The sequence below is a fragment of the Bacillus rossius genome, chromosome 8 (genome assembly GCF_032445375.1).
Source record: "Bacillus rossius redtenbacheri isolate Brsri chromosome 8, Brsri_v3, whole genome shotgun sequence".
In the NCBI taxonomy this organism is placed as follows: Eukaryota; Metazoa; Arthropoda; class Insecta; order Phasmatodea; family Bacillidae; genus Bacillus; species Bacillus rossius.
This window is the reverse complement of record NC_086336.1, coordinates 13010758-13031917: the sequence shown is the minus strand read 5'-3', so window position 1 is coordinate 13031917 and position 21160 is coordinate 13010758. Positions and strand designations below refer to the sequence as shown.

Here is a 21160-nt window from a genome sequence, read left to right as displayed (position 1 = left end):
TTACCCCACTTGTTTTGTGAATCCTGTGATATCACCTTTTAAAGAATAATTTTTTTGTAAATTTATATGTGCCATTAATTACCTTTTCCATTCAAGGTGTATTAAGTATACATATTGAAGTTCATGCTCATGTATTTTCATTAACATAATCTTATTTTCAACAATTTATTTTCACAACACAATTTGAAGTGATCGGAATTGCCCCTCTCTACCCTACGTCATGCTGCCCGTCACACATAAGGGTGTTCGACTAATCTAGCGGGACAAAATCATTTATCGTTCTTCATAGTTTAGAAAATAATCTGTAACTCATTAAAAACTTGTATGCAAACGTATCTTCACTTCTGATTTCCAGCAACGTAGCAAAGGGCAAAAACGAAAGCAAAGGGCGAAAGAAAATCATAGTACTTATAAGTATAATTTATTTAATAATTACAGCCGTCAAATATACGAACTCAAAAATTAATAATTATTACAATTATGTTTTCAAACTAAAAATATAAATATTAAATTAAAAAATTAACTTTCTTCACATTTTAACATTTCCAATGTTTCCTTCATAAATTTTATTTTTTTCTTCATAACTATTCGCTTTGATGCAAGAAGGAGACGTGATGCTAGCAAAATACTATTTAAAACATCTGTATTACAGTCATTTCCGTGCGAAATTTTACATGTATGAACCGAAATGTTTATTTCTGGCTTCTGCGAGCTTCTTCAGAAAATTGTCCTATTGGCATGAGAGCATTCTCTATTGTTATTGTTATTATTATTATTGAACCATTATTAAGATGTTATGCATGGTAGGGGTCATATTATGCCTACTATACGTCTATTTGGTGCCTGCTTGAAATGAATTCAAGAATCACTTCGATATTTTTGATGAAAGTAACATCCAGTCATGTTATTTCAGCTGCCAACTCAGGATTTTAAAAATATCTGTTTGTATTTCTGTCATTAGTGCTTCCAAATAGAGTTTTGGGAAAATCAACACGGAGACCGAGCTTGCTTTTAAATTCGGCTTGAATTGTTTCTTCGTTTCTTTTTATTAAAAGTGTGTCTGCTTCAGATTAGCCCCGGCAAATCTTGCACGCCAAGTTTGTAAGCAATATGCAGTAAGTTTTCAAATAGCCGAATCCTGGCGTGTAAAATGGACAACTGAATTTTAATGAATCTGCATTAATCTCACTTTTTTATTCAAATAGTTGAAATATTTAGATGTAGCTCAACATATTATAATATTAACTTTTAACGAGTCGTAAATGGACTTGTGAATTTTAGAAAAGGCAACCACGTTGGGACTTCACAAAAATGGGTGGATGGCATTTGATGCCTATAGGCATGCTTGGTCGTTGAGCTGGTCGGCGGTCGGTGTGGTAGTTGTGTCATTTCTTACTTCGGACTTAGACTTTTCAGGCCCGGCACGAGGAGGCTACGTTCAGTTACGTAGCTCACGTAACTAAACGTAACGGTTTTTAAACCGCTTCTGCATGAAGGGGCAAAAAATGGGAATGACATGTTTTTGGTGAATTTCAAAAATAATACTTTGTCTATACAATTGCATACGAGGATACTTATTATGGCACGAGCGAGAGAAACGACTGCAATGTACTCTGTTGTTGCCGGGGTAACCATGTGGCCGCCGTTAATGTTAGGTAACCCAAGTGTTCGATGAAATTTGAAGGGCCCCGATGCAACCTGCTCGCTCGCTAGTGACATACCTGCAGATAACTATACCAGAAGGAAGACATCGAGGGACAACCCGGAACGAGTGTTCAGGGAGTTTGTCGAAGAAGCGGCTACTGTGCCTACACCAGCTGTGCGGACCCCGGGGCAACGAGTAACATCGCTGGCGACTCGCCCGCCCCGAACGAGCCTCGATAACTCGCCCTGCGAGCCGGCGATCAGAAGGCAAGCGCCGGCATTTGTTTATAGCTGCTGATTACGAGTGGCGATAATCCCCGCGGGCTTTAACTGTGTGACATTGTCGAGTATCCAGACAAGTTGTGAATTAGTACTATATATTGTGTCCTTAAAATAATTTTTTACAAGAATACAAGTAAACATGATAAGCCTATGAATGTTATAGTGCGCCGATAAAAGGGTTAACTATTTAATTATTGAAATAATTTCAGAAATAGTTCAGGTGATTGTTAACTTGTATTTGCCAAGTATAAAGCTGCATCAATTTAATTTGTAAATAATTATTGTTAATGAAACAGCTCGAGTTTGCTCTTTGGTACATTTTGCAGTTTGACTTAGCTTCTTAAAATGTATTGTAAAATAGTTTAACATAATTTCTGACAGAGTATATGTCGAGTAGGATAAGATGTTAGTGCACGATAATGATAACCAATTAATTTTATTGCTTCGAGCTTCCGCAGCGAGCGCTGTGGGTGAAAGTGACGTAGCTATTTACCTACATAATTTTTTTCTCGTTAAAAAAAACTTTTTAAGGTTTCACAAATTTATATTCCAATTGTGCCACTGAATAACTGAATGAAAATTTATTTCTTATACTTGTCAATAAAATTTTATTTTTAACTGTGAATCGATTTGTGGATCTGACAGCCCTAGTTGCGCGCCCTCCCGCTTGGAGCGCTGAATGCGGTCGCACTGTCCTCAAGTGCTCCTATATATTTCTTTTTATTTTTTATTTTTTTTTTAATTTATTTAAGTTTTATAAGTTGAAGGTAGGCTAAATGAATAACTTTTTTTATCGGGTGGTTATATTGTCGTACATATGAAATTAAAGGTTGGAGTGTGTTTGAGAAAGCGTTATTCAGGATTTTACTTGCTCAGGATTAGCTGTGTGGTAGAATGTGAGTTAAATTAGTAATAGAAAATTAATTAGTTTTTTGAATGGTTTATATCTATGGTAAGTTTTATAAAACATACTGACACAACAAATGTGTAAGTATAATTTAAATGATAGAATTAGGTAAATCTTAAAAAATTATTTCTGACTGTAATATTGTCATTTATTTTATAAAAATTAGTTTTAATATATTATATGCAACAGCAAATCACTTTTTAGCATTTTAAATTTATAAATGCTGGTATTTATAATTTGGTCTGTATTTATAAGTAAATAGTTTTTTATTCGCGTTAACTAAGTGAGGAATGTAAATTATTGTATTATCCTAAAACTGAAAGTAATTTGCACAACAGTAAAGTGGTTAACATCGCCACATAGACTAAAAGCAAGATAACGTGCGCCGGGAGGAGGGGCACCCACCATTGTCGTTGTGGTCGAGCAGCGGCGAGGCCAGCTCGCGCTGCAGCTGGATGGTCTCGTGTGTGATGCTGCGGACGCGCGCCAGCAGCTCCTCATACGAGGACACCGGGAGGGTCATGTCGCCGCCGGGCGGGGCGCACCTGCAGACAACAAGCAACCAGTCACGACACGCCGTGGTGATCAGACCAGACACGGGGGCGCGCCAGCAGCTCCTAATACGAGGACACCGGGAGGGTCATGTCGCCGCCGGGCGGGGCGCACCTGCAGACAACAAGCAACCAGTCACGACACGCCGTGGTGATCAGACCAGACACGGGGGCGCGCCAGCAGCTCCTCATACGAGGACACCGGGTGGGTCATGTCGCCGCCGGGCGGGGCGCTCCTGCAGACAACAAGCAACCAGTCACGACACGCCGTGGTGATCAGACCAGACACGGGGGCGCGCCAGCAGCTCCTCATACGAGGACACCGGGTGGGTCATGTCGCCGCCGGGCGGGGCGCTCCTGCAGACAACAAGCAACCAGTCACGACACGCCGTGGTGATCAGACCAGACACGGGGGCGCGCCAGCAGCTTCTCATACGAGGACACCGGGTGGGTCATGTCGCCGCCGGGCGGGGCGCACCTACAGACAGCAACCAGTCACGACACGCCATGGTGATCAGACCAGACACGGGGGCGCGCCAGCAGCTCCTCATACGAGGACACCGGGTGGGTCATGTCGCCGCCGGGCGGGGCGCACCTGCAGACAACAAGCAACCAGTCACGACACGCCGTGGTGATCAGACCAGACACGGGGGCGCGCCAGCAGCTCCTCATACGAGGACACCGGGAGGGTCATGTCGCCGCCGGGCGGGGCGCACCTGCAGACAACAAGCAACCAGTCACACAGCCGCCCTGCGCCCTGTTCGACACGTGGTGGTGATGAAGATGTTGATGGTGCTGATGGTGTTGTGATCAGCCCAGACACGGGATTAACCGCGGCTCGATAGATTGCCTGAAAAATATATTCCTTCCAGTTACAAAACTGGATAAACGGTTTTACTGTCGACTATTTTAAAAACCAAGCTTGGTACATACTTCACAGATGAGATTATACAAGCATATCTACACGCATTAGTTCGCTGTGAAAAAAAAAGAAGAAACAAATTACTGTCCACAAGGCAATGAATATTTCGCTTAAAATTTATAAACGTCGGATACCAAGTACATAGTAATAATCCTGTGACAAAATCTGCTACATGATTTCTCCCAAATGCAGTAACCCACCATAGCGAGTGAATAATATTTCAGTGCAAGTTTGTGTCGCCTGCCCTGAAGATTTTAATTGGACTTAAATTTCAGCTGTATCAGAGGCCAGTCTCATTGCCGCGTCACACAGACGTGACACCGTAGCATGCACAGACACCGAGTATCAACTCAAACCTCACACAAACCAACACACCCACATCAAAATAAATAAAACACACAACACAAAACAAAACAAAAAACACACCTTACTCAATCACACACCTACATACAAAACACAAACACACGCACACAACACAAACAACACAAACAACCCAAACAACGCGTGCAAACACACGCGCACACATTTCAATACATCCACAGCCACACACACACACACGTTTTTCCTTCAGCTGTGTAAAGGTCCAACCACACTCTAAATGAAGAAAAATACTACTTGCAGTAGGTCAGCAATTGTACATTTCCTTTGTTGAGCAGCCAACGGACGCGCTCTCATCTCGTCGCCTCTCGCGGCAGCGACAGATCTCACCCCTGGGAAGGCGTGGTCTCGTGTGATAACCAGCTCTTCTGTCTGAAGTGCGGAGAAGGGATTAATTTATTCGCGACCGAACGAGCCTCAATTCCCCGGGATCCACTCCACCCCCCTCAAGCATAGACCACCACCTAAGGCGGCTTTGAAATGCTAATTACCGGCGCCCGCTGGGTTCAAGAAGCACGGACAGTGCAAACACGCCGTATTGCAGACGTCTGCGCAAAACTTTGTTCATCAAGTCAGGTACAGTACTTGCAGTTGTTTTAGTAGAGGCGTATTCCGCCAAAACCAAGATATATAACGTTGACAAGAAATATAACAGGTTATATTGTCAACATCATTTAAATTCAAGATTATTCGTGCATATCAGTTAGTAAAAAATTCCTTATGACACAGCCTACAAGCGTAGGTAGATTTTGACGTACAATCTCTTCATGAAATGTTATAAAAATTTGTATAAACCTCTGGAAAATGTTTGCAGATTACATCCTACATGTTTCCTCCAATATTCCAAAATGATCGATAGCACATTTTCTCATATTCCATTCAGCAAAAATGTTTCCAATGTTTTAACTCAATGCATCCAGCATTGAATTGTTTACAACAAATTTCATATTATGACTACTAAGGCAGCTATGATTTTTTATTACTTTCAAAAACTATTTTTCATCTCTTGCATAATACGTAGTCGTAAAAAAATTGCTTTGAGCCAAGGTTTAAGATAATATTACTGTAGTTTAAAAAAAATTCCAATGAATTTGAGATAATAAGGAAGTTTTAATGTTTTTTTCCACACAAACACCCCCCCCCCCCCCCAAACACCCCCCGCCCCAAAAAAAAATAAAATAAAAAACCCTTTTTCGGCAATAGTTCGTTTCATCAAAAATTCCCCAATCAATGAAGTAGCTTGGCTTCTGGGTTGTAGCCGTGTCCTTGGCAAATAATTCACCAACGTTTCGGTCGACATTGCAGTCGCCATCATCATGGATCAGTTACGTACTGCAGCTTTTTCATTCGCCTAGAAAGGATACAGCATGTTATAGAAAAATTATCATCTATATAGTATTTGCAATGTACCAGCAATTATCAACAGGTTTTCTATCACCTATAAATCCTTCAATACTAACAGCATTACTAATCATCTTTAGATTTTCCGATGTTATCAGCACAGCGGGAAAACATAGCTTAGTATACAACCAGATAAGTATTAAGACTATATATATATATATATAACACAAAGGTGACTGACTGACATAGTGATCTATCAACGCACAGCCCAAACCACTGGACGGATCGGGCTGAAATTTGGCATGCAGGTAGATGTTATGACGTAGGCATCCGCTAAGAAAGGATTTTTTTAATTCTACCCCCAAGGGGATACAATAGGGGATGAAAGTTTGTATGACACTTTGTCATTTTTAAACCGATCGGGCTGAGACTTTGCATGCATAAAGCTACTATGATGTAGGCATCCCCTAAGAAAGGATATTGAGATGCAGACTATATAAGATTAGTAACTTTTCAGTTTAAAATATACGAATTTCTGTATGCTAGCGCCATCTACATTGAGTTATTTTGGAGTGAACTTTGAATTCAACATTTTTGTGCATAGTGCATAGATTATATATCTGGCGGATTATATTTGACGACTAGCTTTTGCCCGCGGCTTCGCTCGCGTTAAGAAGTATTATTATTAATTAGGTATAGTTTTTGCAACTTTACTTTTGTTTAGCGTGTGTAAAAAATTAGGATTAATTTTTTAATGTTTGGGCTGTGCGTTGATAGACCACTATGTCAGTCAGACAGTCACCTTTGAGTTGTATGTATTTAGATTTTGGCTGTTCTTTTCTTAGCATATTTTGGGTTGCATTTGTTTTGTTTCGGTTTAGTAGATTTGGTTATAGACTCTGCTTGATGAATACGCAAAAATAGAAGCTGAAAGACTAAACAACATAAAAAACAATAAAGCCAAATTGCGCGCAGATAATTATATTCATTTAAAAGATGCAATTGGACGGCAAGATACTGAAGCAAATCAGCTGGGACAAATGGTAGTACTTCCATCATCTTTTACTGGTGTACTAAGATACATGCATGAAAAAACTCAAGACGCCATGACCTATGTTATACATTACGGTCGTCCCGACCTTTTTATTACTTTTAAATGTAACCCATGCTGGAGTGACATAAATGAGCACTTACTTTCAGGACAAAAATCTCATGATCGATACGATATTATTTCGGGTGTCTTTCGATTAAAGGTAAAAAAGGTCATGGATTTATTGATAAAAGGGAAAATATTCGGTGAAGTGAGATGCTATATGTATTCGACGGAATTGCAAAAGCGAGGTCTTCCCCATATTCATATACTTTTATGGCTTCAACATCGCATCACTCCGGATCAAATTGACAATATTATTTGTGCTGAAATACCTAACCCCGATCGTGATCCTATTAAGGAAACTCAAACCAGTGATGATGGTTATTTGCAGAACAGGAGACGTTCTCTGGATGATGGTGGATTCTCTGTCAATATCAAGGGTGTTACAATAGATAATCGTTGGGTGGTTCCTTATAATCCAGTGCTATTAAGAACATGTAACGCTCACGTGAACGTAGAGTATTGCCATTCAGTGAACTCAATCAAATACATTTGCAAATATGTTAATATAAAGGGTCAGATCAGGCTACGTTTACTTTAGAGAATGGGAAGGACGGAAAGGATGAAGTTACAACCTACGCAAGCGGTCGATATATAAGTTCAGCTGAAGCAGTTTGGCGAATCCTTGAATTCCCAATACATGAGCATTTTCCTCCTGTAGTGCACCTTGCTGTCCATTTACAAAATGGACAGAGAATTTACTTTAATGAGCAGAACTTGTACGACAAATTGAGTAGTCCTCCTACAAATACACTCCTCTCCTTTTTCTATCTGTGTGACATGGATTACTTTGCAAAATCATTGCTATACTAGGAAGTCCGTCCATATTACGTTTGGAACAAGCGATCATTTCAGAGAAGGAAGAGAGGTGCGAATGTTGATGGATGGTCAGGGGTCAAAAAAGAACACGTTCTAGGTAGGGTTTATACTGTTCATCCAAACAATACAGAATGCTACCACCTTCGAATACTTCTACATGAGATCAGAGGCCCAATTTCATTTGAAGCGTTGAAAACTGTAGATGGTCACTTACATCCCACTTTCCAATCTGCGTGCAAGGCTCTAGGTCTACTCGAAGATGATCGGCATTTGGATTCAGCTCTTGAAGAGGCAGCACTTTGTCAAACACCACATATGAATCGAGAGCTTTTTGCTATCATTTTATTGTTCTGCCAGGTTTCCGACCCCTTATGTCTTTGGGAAAAATACAAAGAATACCTTCCTGAAGACTTTAAAAAACAACTGGAAAGGCAAGGTGACATGGATGTAGAGCACTCATCGGACCTGATACTTAACAAATGCCTGTCGGTATTAGAGGATGCCGTATTTTCATTACGCGGCCGTCCTCTTAAAGAGTATGGATTACCTCAGCCAATAACATCAATACATTTTGAAAATAGAGAGTACGTGAAGGAGACCAGTTACGATACAGTGGCCTTAGAAGACGCAGTTAGAAAAAATGAAGCATCCTTGAATGACGAGCAACAGGAAGTATACAATAAAATTATCACAAGTGTAGATGCAAATGACGGTCGAATATTCTTCTTAGACGCTCCAGGTGGAACTGGTAAAACCTTCCTTATTAATTTACTTTTGGCGAAAGTAAGAAGTACTCACGACATTGCCCTGGCAGTGGCGTCGTCCGGCATAGCTGCTACATTACTCGAAGGTGGTCGAACTTCTCATGCTACTTTTAAGTTACCACTCAATTTAATCACTGCCGAGACTCCCATTTGCAACATCTCCAAACAAAGTAATTTTGCTGAAGTTTTAAAGAGTACAAAAATAATCGTGTGGGACGAAATAACGATGGCTCATAAAAGTGGTATTGAAGCTTTAAACAGATCACTAAGGGATATAAGGAGTAATACAAAATTAATGGGTGGCGTAACAGTTTTGTTGGCCGGAGACTTTCGGCAGACTCAACCAGTGGTGCCAAAAGGAACCAGAGCTGACGAAGTAAAGTCGTGCATTAATAAATCTAATTTGTGGCCCCAGGTTAATATTCTTAAGCTCTCTAAACATATGAGATCACATTTGGGCAGGGATCAGACTGCTGGTAGATTTTCAGATCTCCTTCTTAAAATCGGTAATCGTGATTTTCCATCGTTTGATGGAATGATAACCATCCCCGAAGAATTGTGCACAGTTGTTACTACGGTTCAAGAATTGCTGTCTAAAGTTTATCCAGACATTATTCATATACATGACAAGCCTATTGAATGGTTATGCGAGCGTGCCATACTTACTCCAAAGAACGATTAAGCAGCAGCTATCAACAATATCCTGCTCATGTCGTTTGAGGGCGAAGAAAAGATCTATACTTCGATTGATACTGTGGTTAATACAGATGACGCTACTAATTACCCTGTAGAATTTTTAAATTCATTGAAACCGCCAGGTTTGTCTTATCATAAGCTTATTCTGTGTGTGGGTGTTCCAATTATGTCGTTGCGAAATTTAAAACCAACAAACCTTACGAGACTGCAAGTGAAAGCGTTACATCGCAATATAGTGGAAGCCACTATATTAACTGGGTGTCCGAAAGGGGAAACTGTATTTATACCACGAATCCCATTATTACCTAATGATATCCCGTTCGAATTTAAACGATTACAGTTTCCCTTAAAAGTCTGCTTTGCCATGACAATAAACAAGTCTCAGGGGCAAACTCTGAAATTTGCGGGTATTGACTTGAGAGAACATTGCTTCTCTCATTGACAGTTTTATGTTGCTTGCTCACGAGTAAGTTCACCCAATAGTTTGATAGTTTTAGCGCCTTGAACTTTAAAAATTGGTGAAAAAATGCCTTCTTTTATTTTTTTTCCACCAAAAGAAGTCATTTGAAAACAGGCATTATATTTTCGGATATTATCCATGAAGTGTACATGATTTGGGTGTAAATCATTAACCAGACTGTAAAGTGGTTCAGGCAGTTGTTTAAACGGCTCAAGTTGCACTTTACCGGCGCTACAACACATGCCAGGTGTCTCATCTTTCCACTTCAAGGCGTTACACCACTGACACTTGTACGTCATGGAACCTAAGACTACACTGCTGTCAGTTCCATAAGCAATATCTGGATCATACGCCAAACCCGAAAGCAACTTGCTTCTCCATACATGCTGAATTGTATTTTCTCTATACCGTGACTAAATCACTCTATGCACATCGGTATTCCTGGCCTGATATAGTGCAGCAGATTGCCTATGTTTTTCAGGGTTTGCAGCTTGGTAGGTGGCGACAGATTGTGTTTTTCAGGGTGTGCAGCCTGGTTGGTGGCGACAGCTTGCCTGTGTTTTTCAGGGTGTGCAGCCTGGTAGGTGGCGACAGCTTGCCTCTATACATCAGGTTTTTTTTTCCTTATATTCAGACACAGCTTTACGGTGGGATTCAGGTAGAGTCTGTCCATATTTTTTGTGCCTTTTTTATTTGATATTTTCGTGTGTTATTAGTAAACCTTGCCCTACATTTGTTTTTCTTTTTTTCTATTAATGTCACAGACTCAGATTGGGACAATATACTTTTTATTAAATTTTCATCATAATTTATTGAAGATACCATAGGTGAATGTTCACGCTCTAAAACAGGTACCTCCTGACAACCCTTATCTACTTTAAGTTGCGAAGGTGTATCAATTCCAAAATCATGTTCTTCTACAGCTACCTCCATACGACGCCGAGTAATTTTCTGTGCTGCTATGGGAAGATAGGCATCAAAATGCCCACTGGACAAATTTTGGCTGAATCGTAATCGCCTTACCGGATAGTCGTTAGATCCAGATTCTGTATATATGAGACCGTTTCTATAAACTTCAAACTTAAATGGGAATATTAATCCTGCTGCTATTAACTCACAAAATCCGCCATAAGTAGCATTTTTCATCATATCAGCAAAATATTCGTCAGATGTTACGTAGTTATCACCATTCCTGTCGTGGGTCATAATTGAAAACGTGCTCCAGTCATTAACCACATATCTGACAATTTCTGAACGCACCTCCATCGCTCTATCTTGTGTTCCGTACATTAAATAAGAGAGAGCACGAAACAAACATGCACCGTCACCAACAATAGGGACGACAGTACATTCTTCAACTTCTCCATTAAAGTTCAGATTTTCTTTAGCCATTTTTAAAAAGTCTAACCGACAAAACCTATACTTAAACCAAACGAAAACAAAACAAATTCAAAATACAAAGCAGAGTCTATAACCAAAACTACTAAACCGAAACAAAACAAATGCATTCCAAAATATGCCAAGAAAAGAACAGCCAAAATCTAAATATATACAACTCAAAGGTGACTTACTGACATAGTGGTCTATCAACGCACAGCCCAAACATTAAAAAATTAATCCTAATTTTTTACACACGCTAAACAAAAGTATAGCCGCAAAAACTATACCTAATTAATAATAATACTTCTTAACGCGAGCGAAGCCGCTGGCAAAAGCTAGTGTGTGTGTGTGTGTGTGTGTGTATATATATAAATATATAAATTTTTAAAGTAACACCAAATTAATTTTTTTGCGCAGATTTACGCCGGTAATTAATATAGTGTTTCCAGACAACAAATGTTACAACAAAGCCAACACTCACTTCAACAAGAAAATTTTAATTTAAGTGCACTACATTCAATAAGTACAGTTTCTTCATTCAGAGTTGGGGGAATATGTATTAAAGAACCTGTATGTGTACGGGGCGAAACTTATACACACGGACCTTCATAAATATGTAAATTGAAAATTTTGTACGTACAAAGTTTTAATGTGACACTGGCGACGACGTGGTATCAACCCCTAATTTGATTCATACTTGCGTCATATGTATAAGGTATTCAAATAAATAAAATCAAGACGGCAAAGATAACGGACCCACGTGTTGCAACATAAACTCGTATGTAATCACTTCCGTAAACATTATGATACATACCAATGTATTGGAGTGCCAAATGAAACTTAATGGTAGTGAATCCACCCCGGAATATATTTGGTAAAATAAAATAATCACAGTAAAGCGTAATATCAAGTTTCAAAATACCTAAGAAAACTGACATTACAAGGATTATAATACATATTGTCCTTGCTAAATGTCAACGAACTCGGAGGCAAGGCAGAGCGCGCGCGAGTTAACCTCAAGGGATGTGGTTCAAATCTCGTCCCTGGATTTTTAAATTTTTAATAACCCCTTAATCTACACTAATATTATAAAGAGGGAAGATTTGTATTTTTGTGTGTATGTTTGTAATGAATAAACTCAAAAACTACTGTGCCGATTTCAAAATTTTTTTTCACCATTAGAAAGCTACATTCACCCTGAGTAATACAGTCTATATTTATTGCTAGAAAAGATAAGGAATCCTTACTTAAACTTTATACTATATGTCCAACTATTGTCGGTATGTCACAATAACCTCTTTTTAAATTTTAAAAATTTGATAGATCATGTTATTCATACTTATGTTTAAAACGCTTTAATTGTTTTGCCATGGAGGTCGGAATGTCGCCTGGCACAGCCATGCTCGCGACGCGCGCTATGGTTATCTATGGATTATAGGTTTGTTTACGTTTGACGTGGCACGAGGCTCTTTCCTATTTATAATATACACTACTAGCGGCCCGTCCCGGTTTCGCAGGGTGGACATGATTTTTTCAAATATATTTATACCTTTTATTTATATTTTTTGACGTGACGTCTAATAAATCGATGAACGCCGGCTGCACGCACGAAAAAGTGTCCCACTACGGATGTTCCTGTTTGCTCATTGAACGCATGCATGGCATCTCTCTTCATGCTCATTGTACGCATGCGTGGAATCTCTCTTCCACTCGATTGGAACCACCATCGATTTGACTTTTCAATCATATTTTCGTCGTTTGAATAATTTATATTATGTAATTTAACGATCGTCCACCGATTTTCAGCACAATCGGTACGGTTATTTAAAAGTAATGATGAAAATTCAAATACGTTTTGAACCAACAATGGTGTTTTACAGTTTCACAATATAATTCAAATTACACCCGAGATCTTTTGCACAATGTTTTAAAAAATATTGTAACACATTATAAATCAGTTTGGTGTATTTGGGATGCGTATTTGATATAAAATCGTGTTAATATTATTCCCCTACCGTGAACAAAATTTTATAAATATATATACATCTGAAACTACATTACTTTAGTATGGCCTATTACGGCTCAGTCTCAGGCCGAATATGATATTTCCTTTTCTTCTGGATCAATCATTTCATCAATGTTTTGTTATGACGTCACGTTAAACTATCGTCCGTAAACCGACTCTACAGACAACCAATTTTTTGTTGTTTCATTTATATATTATTTAAACACAGTATCACATTATCTATGTATAATTACAATCCGAATTTGTTCATCTTTTTTTATTAAAGTAACTTATTTAATATATAGGGAGACATTACTTAGTATTTTTTATTTACATTTTTACAACATTTTACATATTTATCTAATCCTAACTAATTAAATTTCCTAAGTTTTTATTAATATTTTTTGTTGTTTTTTAATATTTTTTTGTTGTTTTAGGTGTGTATTTATTTTAAAGAGTTTTTCTAAGTCATTCTAATTTTTACATTTATGTATTTACATTTTTATTTTTAAGTTTTATTTAATTAGATTGGTTCTTACTTTTATTTTACAAAACTTTTACCTTAAAGCTTCAATGTTCACTATGTTGGCAGTGGTATTTGTAGGTGATAACAAAACATATTGATTTTCAGGAGATACTACTCGAGAAAGGACAACATATAATTGCCCATGAGAGAAGCGCTCTTTTCTTAGGTCGATGCCAACAATCGAAAAAATTTGACCCTGTGATTAATTTATCGTAAGGGCAAATGATATCTTTACAGGAAACTGTAACCTTTTAAAGGATATAGGCAAATCTGTCGGAATCATCGGGATTCGCGGAATGTGAGCGAGCTGTCCGGCCGCGGGCCCAGTGATGATTGTTGCTACAATCACATTGTCTCGTAATTCCTTTATCAAAAGTCTTGTGCCATTACACATACTGGGAGGTCTTAAATTTCTCAATAGCATAATGGGAGTACCTCCTTTTAATTTTAGTTCGTGAGGTGGCAAGCCGGCAGGATTAAGGGAATTTAAAAATTATTGTGCGTAGTGCACTGTTTCTTCGATGTTGCACACGGTGTTAATAGATTTGTAACATTTAAAATCACCCGGTACTTTTTCCATAATCATTCTATTTATCTCATTTACTGAGTCGTTTCTCGCTGACACTATCGCCCTCAAACAGAGCCGAATGAAATTTCCTTCTGTGAGATTTTTGATGTCGGAATAGATTGTGTCTATCAGAATTTCTAGACTGTTAACAGTTTGAGCTAATTCATTGTCCAACAATACTTGAAGGCTATGTAAATTGTTGAAAAAATGTAAATAAAACAAATTGGTTGTCTGTAAAGTCGGTTTAAGGACGATAGTTTAACGTGACAACGTCATAACAAAACATTGATGGATGAAATGATTGCATACTTTTATGAATAAAATTGAAACATTTTAATTTTAATAATAAAACAATAAATACTTGAAATTATACAAGTAATCAGATTTTTAAAATGCAATAATAATTAACCTTTAATGCCGAAATTGTTGTTGTAATAAGCAATGAAAACCACATTAACTTTTCACTTTACTTTATCAACAGTCGACGAAACAGTTCACGTCTAGATGACTTGTAATTAATTTTAATAACTGGTGTTTAGCTATAAAGTTTAAATATAATTATGAACAAGTTTTCATATAAATAAAGTGTAATCGAATATCTATCATAAATTATATGAATCGCCATAGTTATTTAGTCAATTCTAACATAACCTATTATTACTGCACTCGCCGTGCCTGGTTCCCGCGATAGCGGATAGATATCGCCGTTCATCGGTTCGCGTCCGTCACCGTAGATAGCCGCACAGTAGGGGAAAAATATTATTTCGTTTTTATAACACGATTTAATAACAAATACGCATCCCAAATACACCAAACTTATTTATGTGTTACAATATTTTTTAAAACATTGTGCAAAAGATCCCGGGTGTAATTTCAATTATTATGTGTAACTGTAAAACACCATTGTTTGTTAAAAACGTATTTGAATATTCAACATTACTTTTAAATAACCGTACCGATTGTGCTGAAAATCGGTGGACAATCGTTAAATTACATAATATTAATAATTCAAACGACGAAAATATGATTGAAAAGTCAAATCGATGGTTGTTCCAATCGAGTGGAAGAGAGATGCCACGCATGCGTACAATGAGCATAACAGGACATCCGTAGTGGGACAATGTGCGTTACGGAATACTTTTTCGTGCGTGCAGCCAGCGTTAATAAATTTATTAGACGTTGTCACGTCAAAAAATACTAAGTAATATGTCTCCCTTCAGATTAAATAAGTTACTTTAATAAAAAAGATGAACAAATTCGGATTGTAAGTATACATAGATAATGTGATACTGTGTTAAAAAAATATAGAAATGAAACAAAAAATATAAATAAAAGGTAAAAATACTAAAAAAATCATGTCCACCCGTGCGAAGCCGAGACGGGCCGCTAGTATTTAATAATTATGATGTTGATTCAGCTCTTTCAGGTTAAGACTTACAAACTGTTTTCAGTCGTTTAGTCAAAAACAAATATAAAAACATACTTAGTGTTATAATGTGTCCTAAAATATTTCATGTTAATATTTCAGTAATTATATAAAAGTATAACGTCTAACGTATGCGGAAACTTTAATGAAATTTGGAATTTTTTTATGTATTTTAACAAGACAGACAATAACTAAAAGTTTAAAATTTTCGTTTGTTTCGTGCTGCCCTCTGCGGGTGATGGTGGCAAATAAAATTTACAATTCAAGCAGCGAATTCTAGCGGCAGGCGTAGAAATTATGTATGTGATCAGCGTCTAGAAATTTTGGTATGTATTTGAAGTGCGAATATTTTATTGATCAATGTATTTATCACGCTCGGCATTATTTCAAAGAATTATACTTTAATTTCGTGTCTATGTTTCTTATCACAAGTTTATTTGTGACATGAACATCATGAGAACACATGAATTTGCTCGTTACCGAGGTTAGATGTTTCCATATCAATGAGGATTACTGAGAGTTTCGCGCGCTTTTTTTTTAACAACTCAGCCTATTAATAAAAAAATATTAACATTTTCCAGGTCTGTTTGTATATATGAAGGGAAATAATCAACACCTTACAATGCTTCCGTACTGACTATCCCCATTGAGAAAATCTGAACAGTACACCAAAGTTGAACTACTAATAAAAACAACTTATTGCATGCTTACAATTTCGGGAACTAAATTTATGATGTTGTGCAAATTAAACCACGTGCTATGAACACATGCATATAAAATACTACATATATCCTTGCTAGCGGCAAGAATATTTGTAGATTGTAATCATGCTAGTCTCACTAAGCCTATTTAGATGTTCGTAAGTATAACAATACGGTTTCAGCATTTAAAAAAAATTACAAAAGTCATAATACAAAATTTTTGTTTTCCAAAAATTAAAAATATATTATATTTAGGCCAACTAACAATCCAAATGATAGAATGCACAACAACATGCATAATTTGTCAAATAAACAGCGAAGAGTTTTCGACTAAAGTTTCAAAAAGTCACAATAATAATTTTTGACAATTTTCTCCTTGAAATGCTTTATATAAATATGCTAGACAACAAAAACACACAGTTTCAAACATAAAATTCTTCGAATCAAGTGCTAGTTTCCAGGATAGCCTTAGATATTTAAATTTTGTATGTTGAACGCCAGGGAGATTTCAAACGAAATTCAGTCAACAAATAAGATCGAAATTTAATAAGTGGACGCAAAAAAAATCGATCAACTAAATACTAGACAAAAAAAAAACAGAATTTGGTTCCCAGACTGCAAGAATGATATATTAATTTTAAAAAAACTTTTTCCAGTAAAACAAAATACATGACTTAATAAATATAAAAAGTATAGATCAACATTTAATAACATAATCTGTTATAAAACATCATCTTGTTCATCTTCTTACACGATGAAAAAACTACGAAATTATTCATTTGTAAATTAATCTAGAGCCTCAAAAGTTGAACATTTGAATTTTGAAAAGTCAAAATCCTTCTAATCTTTAACAATTTACTACATAAATCGACTACGCATAAGACAGAAGTCCCAAACACAAAAAAAAAAAAAGTTTCATGGTAACGGGACGGAGAAAACTTTTATATAAGCTATATATATTTTTTAGCAAGTTTCTAGCTATGTCAAAATATTGCTAAGGCTATCTGGTATGAAAGTTGGTATCAGTACTTTTACAACCTTGCCGCCATTTTGAGTATGAGTTGTTGACATAAAGTCATGTGTGTATTGTGACCAAATCTTGTTATTTCCTTAACAAATTAGTTAAGCAGGTAATGGTACATGAAATGATGTATGATGTTTTGTTATTAATGTTACCCATGTTTCATAATTACATTATGTTTTATATGAAATTCTACATATCTTAACATACTGCATAAGTGGTTTTAGGTTATGTTATATAAACTAATGGGGGTGTCAAGTACTGATACAAAAATTTTGCAAATTTTTAGTAGTTGACAAACCATGTCAAATACTAGTGTAACTATATGATGTTGTATTAATAGATACACTAATATTCTGTATACAAATTATAAGTAGTGTTTCTCATTAAAATGGTCAAAATGGCTCTATTTAATCTGTAACTAGTAGTTGACACCCCTTGTCAACCACTAACACATTACATGTCAACTACTAGAACTGGAATCTTTTTGTGTTTCATTTTTGGATTCAGGATACCACAATGCCTCCTGTGAAAGGAAAACTGCTTAATTACAGTGAGAAACCAATGAATGCTGCAATGGATGATGACCTTAGGGTAACTGCAGTTGCTAGAGCAGCCAAACGCCACTCTGTACTTCGTGTCACTTTGCTCTACAAAGTGACAGGGAAGACTCCTAGAAAACGCCAGATGGGTCCACAACCCGTGCTCACAAGAGAAGAAGAAGATGTTTTAGTGACATGGATAACTACAGTGGCAAAAGCAGGGTTTCCAATAACGAAAACTGAGCTTTTAGATAGTGTACAGCACATAATTAAGGAACTTAACCATAAAAACCCATTTGTAGACAATCGGCCAAGACGAACATGGTTTCTAGCATTTTTGAAACGTCATCCAATCATAAGCAGTAGAATGGCTCAAAATCTTACTTCCAGTAGGGCATCAGTTCGCAAGAAATCCCTTTCAAGATGTTTTGAAGAAATAAGTAACTATTTGAAAGAATACAAATACGAAAGTATTCTCGAACAACCTGAAAGAGCGTTTAATTTGGACGAGAGCGCTTTCTTTCTCAATCCAAAAGGAAATAAGGTGCTTTGTGTGAAAGGAGAGAAGAATGTATACCAACAAGTGAATTCTGATGAAAAATAATGTTTAACTGTGTTGGTTACTGGAGATGCAAATGGAGATTTGGCGCCTACACTGGTGGATTTCAAGTATGAAAGAGTGCCTCATGAATTAGCTGAAAGTGTTCCAAAACACTGGGGAATTGGAAAATCTGAGACTGGTTGGATGACTGCTCCTCTTTTCTTTGAATTCGTCACAAACATTTTCCATCCCTTTCTCGTGCAAAAAATATACCTCTTCCTGTTATCGTTTTCGTTGATGGGCATGCATCACACCTAACCTTACACACAAGAAAGTTTTACGAAGAACATGGGATTATACTTATAGCATTACTTCCCAATTCGACTCACCTGATACAGCATATGGACATTGCTGTGTTCCACATGCTGAAAGAATCATGGAAGAAAAAAAATGCATCAATGGAGAATGCAACACTTAGCTGATCCAACATTGAAGAAAATACATTTTGCACCTTTGCTGAAAGAAACTTTAAATGCATGCATTACACCTTCTATTCTCAAAAATGGATTTAGGAAGTGTGGACTTGTACCATGGAATCCTGCAGTTGTAGACATTTACAAAATTCCAACAATGGATTCTTGTCCTGTGCTTACTAACAGAAGTTCCTCAGAACGACTACAAGCTGGAAAAGCATTCTTGAAAGAATATATTGGGGAATATAAGCTTCAAAGTTTCCGAGATTCGGGTAGTAAATGGAAAGGGGATTCCCAAGATCAATAGTTATTTTCACTGTGGAAAAACGTTAATGAAGATTGCTTCCTTCAGTGTCGCTTGCAAGACGATCTTCAAGCAAATGAAAGTCTTACTTGCATGGATCAAATACAGCAAACTGTAGAAAACCACACTGAATAAAATGAAGAACCATTAGCAACAAATGAAATTAATGCTGTGACACAAAATAATTCAGATCAAGTAAACCTTGAATCCGAAGTAAGTCTGTGCAATGTTCATGAAGGAAGTGGAGAAAGACAAACACTGCAAATCCAGAATTCAGCACCTGATCTCGAAATAGAAAATCGTCTTGAATTTCAAGATGTTAAAACAAATAAAAGTAAATGTATCAGATCAACAATCAAAGATATTCCATCTCCTTTCAAAAAGGCTTTATTCTGGCCAGAATACAAACAAAACCCGAAAACCAAGAAGAAGAGAAAAAAAATCCAAGTGTAGTGATATCTTAGCAATGGCAGTTGTATCATGAAAAAAAAAAAAGCAGCAGCAATGGTAAAAGAAAAAACAGAAACAAGAAATAGCTAATGCACGCAAGGCAAAACAAGAAGAGCGCGAAAGTGCTAACAAACTGAAGCTACATGATAACAAGAAGACAATGAGAAGAAAATACAAAAAAACATCACTTCATGTGTCTGATACTGAAGAAGATGAAGAGTGGGAATAACAGGGAAGCAGTATGGATGATGTCAGTTTCGACCACAGTGACTTGGATATGGTTGATGAAAATGGACTTGCGCAAAGTTATTTTAAGTAAAAACCAATGAAATTACACCTACTAAATTTTCTCACAGGAAAGGTGATATTGTGCTCGTTTCTTTCCCTGAAAAGAAAAAGTGTTTTAAATATGTCTGTATTGTTCAGAAAGTGTATGATGTTGGAGAAGTTGAAGTAATGGCACTACGATCATGCAATAGCCTGAAAAAAGATTTTGTCATATATACAAAAGATGTAAGTGTTGTTGAGCCAAAACAGATCATTGAAGTTTTACCTCAACCACGGTATCTTGGGTCTGATGACCTAGTAAAATATGAATTTCACTGTTCTGTGTCATGCGATGTGTAAACCATATATGAAATGTAACTTACATTTAGTCATTTCTGTCTGTAACATGACTTTAAATACATGACGCATAGTGTTTGTAAAGGATGTCAACTACTAGTGCAACTATATGTCAACTACTCAAATTCAGCAGTCTCGCTATTGTCAACTACTGATGCATTTACATGCATCAACATAATATCATTAAAAAAATATAAAATAGTATACAATGTCTGATTTAACCATATACATACTTTCGTAAAATATCAACAAATATGACTCATACCAGACATTTGTTTAGTAAAGTTTTTATTTTTTACAAATGGGTTATTTCAGAATTTTGCTCCTTAAAGTGTCAACTACTGGTGCTCTTACCTTATATATTACACTACACAGTTTTATTGATGGCCAATACACTTACAATTAATCTTCTAAATGGCAATTAATCAATTGTACGTTAAAATGTTGCTTTCTCAGTCACTCGTGTTTACACACCGCACACCTCACTGGGCCGCACCTCTGGAGCAACTCTCGCCGCAGCACCCCTCGTGGTCCTCCGTCGCCGCACTCCGTCGCCGCCGTCGCACTTCCCTTCGCCGAGGACCCCGCTCGACGCCTCGCTCGACGCCTCGCTCGGAACTTCGCTCGGGACTCCGCCGCACCCGAGACACTATCGCCCGGAACTGGAACCTTCGACCAGGGA

General features: G+C 37.1%; 1 protein-coding gene across 2 annotated transcripts in view; it reads right to left on the bottom strand.

Moving 5' to 3' along the window:
* Nucleotides 1-21160, bottom strand: part of LOC134535524 (uncharacterized) — a 295751-nt gene that overhangs the window by 237994 nt on the left and 36597 nt on the right. The window contains exon 2 of one of the 2 annotated variants that reach the window (XM_063374666.1): nucleotides 3239-3378. The exons of the other annotated variant lie outside the window; for it this stretch is intronic. Within the exon in view, the coding sequence (XP_063230736.1) occupies nucleotides 3239-3378 (140 nt within the window). The remainder of the gene's footprint in view (nucleotides 1-3238; nucleotides 3379-21160) is intronic. 2 annotated transcript variants of the gene reach the window in all.